Genomic DNA, 8,696 nt, shown 5'->3' with positions numbered 1-8,696 from the left:
TTTTGTCAAATCAACTTAGATAATTAATGTGGTTCAGACAACATAATATTTTGAGTTTCTATTTATTAAACCAGTCTCCTTTGTTGCATTAACTCATACTTTCAATTTCAATGAACTCAAAATGTTAAAGCAACCAGGTAACTTAATTTATAAAGTTAAACCAACAAGTTTTTTTTTTTTTTTTTTACAGTAGTTAACATGTCCTTCTTGTGTGAGATGGGGAATTAAGCCAACGTCTAAGCTTACACAACACCTTCCAAACACCTCACACATGAATACACACTCCCATTAAATCAATGGATTGTTTACTCTTTAGCCTACTCATGACTGTTTTTTGCTCCAGGTTTTTCAAACAAGTTAAAAACAATGACGCAGAATATAAAGGGTGCCAAATTTACTTACAGCTCTCAGCAAACACACCTGAACCCGCTAAACTAAGTCTATGGATCACTTGAAAATTACAGGTAGAACATGATTGTAACTAAATTCTGCACGAAGATAGGAGTATTGCTGAGCGCCTCTGCAGTAGCTGGATTGCAATTTTACGCGCTCTCGCCACCAGGTGGCGCGTATTGAGCGCGCAACAGATGCGCACCAGCGTCCTTGTCCAGCTCTGATCCACTGAGAGTGTTTCTGTGCGACTCACTTAAGGAACCTGCAACCTGCATCTCATCTTATCTTGTGTGGGGTGACGTCACAACAGAGTTCCCGAGTCAACAAATTAGAGTTAGTGAAAATGTACTGTTTATTTCCATTAAAAAAAAAAAAAATAATAATAGAGGGGAAATGAGAATTTGGTGTATTTTTAACATTTAGCCTAAATCTTAAAAAGTTACATGCGTGCAGAACAGTTGAAATCGAAGTGCTACACATGTAATTTAAACCATTTGGTCTATTTTCATTTTAAACTAAATGATTTTTTTCTTTCTCTCTTATATACACAACTGTGAGATTACGTGATTTTTTTTTTCTCATTCGCAGTTTACGCTAACCTAGGTGTGTTTGACCCCAAGAGGAAACGTTTATACCAAGAATTTCCACCGCGCTTCAGTTCGTATCAAAGTGCTCGAACTTCTTGAATTCACCTTTCCCGTGTTACTAAAATGAAACTCGTGCTCTTAATCTGTCTTCACTGGGGTCGGGGGTGACAAATTGACTAATGGTTTTGGGACGTTTAAAACTGGTCTCTCATTTCTTTCTCGCAGAGAGCACAAGTTAAAGGTGACAGTTGTATATTTACCTTAATTAATACAAAGTGAAGCTTGATTTGTTGCCGCCCCCACCTCGCACAGAAGCTCACTTTAAACAAGAATGCTTCGACTTTATGCTTTATTGATGAGAGCGTTTATTTAATTAGACTTTTCTAAGCTCAGCTTATAAGTGAAAACTTCTTTATAATAATAATAATAATAATAATAAATATAATAATGTGGAAAAAGTAGGCTGTTTGTTATTGTAGCATATTTAATGCAAAATGTTCCCATTTTAATTATTTATATTTTTCTCTTTCCTTCTGCTGATTACCGTCCTTATCAGCGCGCAAGTGGTGGAAGACCTTTGTTGCGAAAGTAAAAGTTTCAAAAGTTGCAGTGGCGTTCAGTTCAGTCCTCGAGCATGTATGCCTGGGATAAAAGTCTGCATGTGTTTGGTCCTTCAGCGTTGAGGGCTGCTGTACCAGTGGAGGAAACTTCACTTCAGTATTTTGGGGGTTTGGCTGTGTGACGTCGCGGGTTGGGTTACAATAAAGAGGCGGTTTGACTTTGGGACCACAAGACAGAGCTAGAGTAAGACACAGAGAGAGAGAGTTTCTACCCCGAGTAACCAAATACTTACAGCGCACAACCGCTGGACCACAGCTGTGCGAACTTCAGGGTTTTCCCGTGTCTCTGCTGCGAGAACATGCTGAGGAAGACGAACATTTCTCCGATGCGCCTGAGAGTTTTGCACTGAATTTAAAAACGCTGTGGGAAAACTAAGTGACTCTAAAAACTTATTTTGGATCGCCCTGCTTCACCAAGACCTGGTAAATATTTTCTGGCTTTTTGGAATATTTCTGACAAGCTTTTACTATTGCACTGACAATGATTTCCTGCACAAGACGTAAACTACAAATGTGTAATGTTCAAGTGCATTTAAGAATGAATTAGTAAAGCGAGAAATTGCTTGTAAAGCATGACGGGAACAACTTGTAACACTTCAGCTGTTTAAAGAAAATTCTTGAAACAGTTGTTGAATTAACTTCATTGCAATGTCTAAGTAATTTGTTGCTTAATGCAGATAAAAGTCATAGCAAAGTAACTAATGTGTAAATGATGGTCTTTAATCGTGATCGGGTCAGTGATCAACAGGTGGGATGCGCATTGCAAATTCTTATTGATTATAAATTGTGTCAATACGTTTAAAATATTGCTGTGGGAATAAAATAATTTGTTTACAATACATGTTACTCAAACAAAATTAAGATTCACAAATGTCGTCTGTGGAAAGCATTGAAGCTGCTCTCATGTCACCCAATGTTTTTCGTTTAAAAACTGTAACAAATTCGTTCACGTAAATTGCAATCTTTAGATTGTATTATGCATATGTAGAAAACTTTCTTTTTTCGAAGCCATGCGAGGCCTTGTGGTCGGTGATCTCGAGTCGTGGTTCGCGTGTGGTTTGAATGGTTTTACAGTGATGCTCGGTGTTGAGAAAATTAGCAGTTATTCGTTTGTTTCGGTTTATTTTAAGCGCTATTCGTTCACCTAACGTCTTCCGGAAGCATCAAAATGGTCATAAATAAAACAAAATATATTTTGTCTCCCAGAAAAATCCAATAGGTAGGCTACAATTAATCATAAACGGCGGCGACCTTTTTAATATTTAATAAAACGAAACGTCATTCCTTTTAAATTAATATGGACTAAGCCTATTATTATATATATATATTTTTTTAATAATACGGGCATATTTTAAAATATGCCAATGTATAAATAAATGTTTTTCTTGTCCCAGAATGATTTTCTTTTGCATTTAAAGTGTTCTGCAAGACATAATCTAAATCTAGCCAACAGTTGAAATATTTTAGATATTAATAACGATTGGCATTTTAGCCTAAAATATTAATGTTAAAATGGTTTTGTCATAAATTAATGACCACATCTGTTGGATGCCCCCTGTCAGAAATGACTCCTATAAAAAAACATTTAAGGTATAGGCTGCACAATTTGTTTAATTTCTAGAGAGAAAATGCAACGAATTTCGATATTGCATAGGCATTTAAAATTAATAAGTATTTTAGTATCTGTACTGTGACCTTTTCAGCTTTAACTGTACATGTGTTGATGTGATTACACAAAGTGCATCAGTATGCATCTGACAATATGCTCTGGCCATTATTCAGTAATTTCAAATATTACACTGTCAATTATTTTCCTTATGATATAGTACAGACACATGCGTATTACATTAAACTGAAAACACAATAAAGCGCTAGGCCTTCTCCACAATACTTACATATATTTGTATATTTAGTCAACTGTTTTGGCGGTGCTTAATGAATGGTGTGTTTCCCTCTCTCCAGGGTTAAGTGATCACATCCTCTCAGGGGGCTGCACGGAAAAAGGAAAACATACACTTACTTGATAATCGTTGGACAATTGACCAAAGACTCGTCGTTAACGCATGAACCTCGAGACCGTGATTAAATCCTGTAATACACGTCGAGATTTCTCTGTGATCTCCATACTCGCGACAGGCGCACATTCACACCTACCGAGAGATAAAACACTTATGACCTCCGCGCGCTCAACGCGCAACTGATGAAAGCTGAGCAATCACAGTTATTGATAAGGAGGGTTATAGACAGAGGCACTTGCCATGCGTCTGACAATAATTTGTAGTATTTACACACTGATGGGTGTTTACAAATGCATGGATGTTTCAAATTAGGCTTAACAAATCAGATTTTACTTTAGGCCTACAATATGTTTTGATATATAAAAAAAATGTTTCACCACATTTTAAGGGGGACGTGTCACGTTTGAGATCTGTATCCCAGGGTGGATGGGGGTAGCCGACCACGAGCTCAGCAAATTGCGGTGTGATTTTTGAGACTCTTTCACCACCTTGTCTGGGATAAACGTCTTTAGCCCCACAACACTGATTCTGCCTGGCGTGGGGGACAAAATCTGGGAGATTTATCCAGACACAGCGCGCAAATCCGACTAATTAGCCAACAATGTACCGGAAAAAAATGTCCAAGCACTTGTGAAATCCCACAATTCAGAAATGTCTAGTCCCCCCCCAAAACTTTCAACTGGCGTTAGATTTAGCGGTTAAGCAGATAGCTCCCTAACACATTCCCCTCCTTCACTCGTTTTAAAGGTATGTAGACTTCAAAGGGTTAAGGGTACGAGCCTGTTCTCGGGAGCGAGTCCTGATCTCCTCTAATGACCCCCGTAAGTAAAAGTCAATTACTTCTGCGCCATGATCAGAGCGTCCAAATCCCCGGGGGAGCTTTGAGCTTCAGAAAGACTAATTAGGGCTATTTCACTTTTTATTTACCGCAGATCAGACCCTCTCCGCTTCACGATGAGTATTCAAGACAGAAATACACACAAGATAAGCGTCGTCATTTACATTTCAGAATTTTTTGCTAAAAGAAATTCCAGAGATGTGACTTCCTTTTTTTTTTTTTTTTTTTACTTTCTTGACCTTTAGAAACATGACACAGGCTATATGACTTAAATTTTTGTACAACATTTGCAGCGCTTTGACCTCATCCATCATAACTAGAACCATATCTGGCATAGTCTCGTTTTGTTTTCACAGTAATCCAACACACAACACACTGTTTCGTTTCACGTGGTACTTATAAAAGTGTGTGAAAAAAAATTCTCCAGACGATATGAGTAACACTGTATACACACACCAAGCCTGTTTGTTTGAGAGTGTGTGTGCTTGTAGTTCCTGATGAGACAAAGAGGAGTTATTGTGCTTTGTGTCTGTTCTCATCCAACCTGATTAAACAGTTGAGGCAGATATGTCACCTACTGTCTTTCGTCTTCATGGCCATAGGCATATTTTCGGTATTCAGAAGACGCCCACACCAAAATGTACGCACATACACTCATCTGGCAAGCTTGAGCATTGCTTTGTGCTCATGTTGAAGTGTGCTCTTTCAATATGTCAGACAAGGTGTCTCACTTGACATGTGCAGTTTATGTCTTGACGTGAGTGTGTGCGCGTGTTTTTCTTTTTCTTTTTAGGGAAGTCCCTTCAGCCTGTAAGGACCTAAAACAAACTGTTTCCAAGTAACGCATAATACAGGCCTATACTATAACAGAAAATGTAAACACAGTGAGCATATTCTCAATGGATGTCTACAGGTGTATTATTTTTGAGACATTGTGTTATTTGCTCTTACTTTACTCATTTCTCTTTCTGTCTTTGTCTCCAACAGAAACTTTCTGGAATCAGACATGGGCAGTAAGACGCTCCCAGCACCCGTGCCTCTTCATCCCTCTCTGCAGCTGGCGAACTATTCCTTCCTTCAGACCTCCAACGGGTTGCATTTGCCCGCCGACCACATGCCCAGCATATATAGTTTCAGTGCCCTGCATGCCGTCCACCTGCACCAGTGGACTCTGGGCTACCCACCGTTCACTTTGCCCCGCTGTACCTTCTCCAAGCTGCCTGGCCTGGTGGACGCCCGCTTCCCTCTACCCTCAATCCCTCTGTTCCCCCATCTCGTCCAGCCCACCAAGCAGGAATCCCCCGGGCCTGGTTCTGGAGCATCCAGCAAAAGCAAACCTCGTTTTGACTTTGCCAACCTGGCAGCGGCCGCCACGCAGGACGACGCCCTGAAGGCGGAAGATCTGAGCATTAACAATGGGCACGTTCGCTCGCCCTCGTTGGGCTGCCTGCTGGATGTGGCCAAGCTCTCCTCGCCGGAAAGAAAACCCAGCCGGGGACGACTTCCGTCCAAGACGAAAAAGGAGTTTGTGTGCAAGTTCTGTGGCCGCCACTTCACTAAGTCCTACAACCTGTTGATCCACGAGCGCACGCACACAGACGAACGGCCGTACACTTGTGACATCTGTCACAAGGCCTTCAGGAGGCAGGACCACCTGAGAGACCACAGGTAAGGATTTACAGCTGATCTAGAAACACATTCCTGCACATACCTGCCCATTCATACATAAAGCGTACAGTAACGTAAACTCCTGCCCACCCACAAACTCCCAACCTCCTGCAGATTCTGTTCCAATCATGATCTCATCATGCATTACCGCACCTGGTAATACTCTCCCATCATTCCAGTTAGAAAATAACAGGGTATAATGTTAAATACTTGTTATTAAAAAAAAAAAGAGAGTTTATATGCACACATATAAATGCAAATATTAAATGTTATGCAGATTTTTATTTAAAATAACAATTTAAGCTTAGAGTTAATGTGGTTAAAGTTAAGCCTCAAGCACAACAGATGCAGAAAAAATCAGTTTTGTTTTCAACCACACCTGCTCTGGTGATTTATGGCATTCGATATTCCAGTACTATAAGAATGATCTAAATTAGTTGAGACATGCTGAACAATCTCCTTCAGTTCTTCAGTAATGATCTTGGCTCTTTTCCTCACTGACAATTATCGCTAGATATGCATCATGTATGAGATTTAATTAACATTTGCAGACCCAAAGATTTGTCATGACAAGGCCGATATAACTACTGCACTAGCTTCAATTTAAAATTGCCATCATTTCAATAGTTCACATTTTTGGCAGAATACTGAAACGCAGGATATGTAATCCTAGAAAAATGCTCAGACCACTTTAAAATCTGTTGTTTAAGTTGTAAACATGCTTACATCCATTAACAAACCGCAACTATTCTCTCTCTCTCTCTCTCTCTTTTTTCTGAAGGTACATCCATTCCAAAGAGAAGCCATTTAAATGCCAGGAGTGTGGAAAGGGTTTCTGTCAGTCCAGAACTCTTGCTGTCCACAAAACATTACACATGCAGGTCAAGGAGCTCAAACCAGCCAAGATAAAGTGAGAGCATCTTCTTCAATCAATGGGGACACTATAAAACAAAACCTAGTGACTCCAGCCAAAAACATTGTCATTCCAAGGCCACGGAGACTCCATCTGAGGGCCGTGGACCTCTGCGCACGGCTTCACGCACCAAAGATGGATTAGGCTTGACCAAAGAGCTTCCTGAAAAGGCATCCTTCCATAACCTACAGCCATGATGCCTTAAAGTTTGACTGAAATAAAGGAATGGAGAACCCGAATGAGAAATCACGGGACTGAGCAGAAGCTTTAACATGGATTTAAGACAATCAAACTGATTGATTTGTTTAAGAAAGAACAAATAAGCAAGAAGAGCGCCGACACCAAAGAGAACAGCTATAGTGAGATCTGTGATTTTAATCTGCACTGCTCCATTCCGAATGATCTGTTGTTTTATTTTTGTACACAGTGATTTTTCTAGATATTGTTGACATTGTCGTTGATGAAGGCAGACTCTTCGGACCTATGCAGTTACTGAGAGCCCACCAAAGCTCTCGCATTTAAAACCCAAAGTCAGTCGAGCAGTCATTCCTTCTCACCAAAGACCTTCAATCATGTAATTCCTCCTTTTGTACAGATTCCTTTTTGTATAACTGATATTTGGCACTTTAATCTGATTATTGTTTATTTACATGTATCACTGGATTCCTTAAACTTATTTTTGAAAATAAATAGTCATTTCTGTATCAAATGCATGTTTGTCGTAATGCAAATCCTAACCATATATAAAATCCTTCTCAGCACGTTTTTTGAAATGTTAAATCTGGTGATACATGGGTACAACGGGCACAAATAAAGGGGATTTGTCTTCACAGACTAATTCAACATTAAACAAAAAGCAGGGATAAACAATGTGCTCTACACTCGACTGAATAAATCAATAAATAATGATCTGCGATGTGTAGACATGGATTGACTTCACAATGGCCTGGGGGATGACATCTGCTGCTGTCCTCATGAGCATCCCTATTCTTTCTCTGAGCTTTAGATCAGAGGGCATGAAAGTTCATGTTTCATAGAGAAATCAGTGTAAACAGACACACCTGCAAACACAATTCAGAGGTTAAACGGGGAGTTTAGAGAGACAAAAAAAAGACTTGTTCTAGAATTATCAGGAGCGTTAGATCCTTTACTCGGCACAAACTCTAACTAAACAAGGTGAACTTGGGCAGATCTATTTTTAAACTTCAGAATTAGCAGCAGAAAGCTTCAAAGAACAAGGATCATCAGAGCCAGTCATTCTTACAGGCCCAGATGAATTGGCTCATTACAGAAACTGCGTTTCTCAAGCGGCGCTCGGACCCACGCACAATTTAAAAACACAAATGGGGAAGAATCTTTAAAAACTCACCATTCCAAATTCAGACCACAACATCAGATTTATTGCCTCTGCTATGATGAGCAAAGTGCCAAACACTTTCACAACATCTGTGATACAGTTCTTGCTCTACACCCAGAGCTGGTCTCTTGGGTTTGTTCACAGGAATTGTGAGTGTGTAGCATATGTGTGGGTTTGTGTATGATGTGAGTTTCCGTGCACAGTCATGATTACTTTCGCCCTGACATCATCGCCTTTGGCTTGCAAGAAGTGGTCAATGGGCAGAGGAATCAGAATTCTTCTCAGAATCATCTTACAGCATG

The 8,696-nt window shown here is 39.8% G+C and overlaps 1 protein-coding gene across 1 annotated transcript; it reads left to right on the top strand.

Moving 5' to 3' along the window:
- Positions 1–1,586: 1,586 nt before the first annotated feature.
- Positions 1,587–7,450, top strand: osr1 (odd-skipped related transcription factor 1). The gene is made up of 3 exons (XM_079854982.1): positions 1,587–2,023; positions 5,444–6,124; positions 6,906–7,450. The coding sequence occupies exons 2-3, from the start codon at positions 5,463–5,465 to the stop codon at positions 7,036–7,038; spliced, it is 795 nt and encodes a 264-aa protein (XP_079711108.1). The 5' UTR covers positions 1,587–2,023; positions 5,444–5,462; the 3' UTR covers positions 7,039–7,450.
- Positions 7,451–8,696: the final 1,246 nt, after the last annotated feature.

This window comes from Squalius cephalus (genome assembly GCF_949319135.1).
Source record: "Squalius cephalus genome assembly, chromosome: 21".
Classification (NCBI taxonomy): domain Eukaryota; kingdom Metazoa; phylum Chordata; class Actinopteri; order Cypriniformes; family Leuciscidae; genus Squalius; species Squalius cephalus.
The sequence above is the reverse complement of the archived record's forward strand: the minus strand, read 5'-3'. Positions and strand labels throughout refer to the sequence as shown.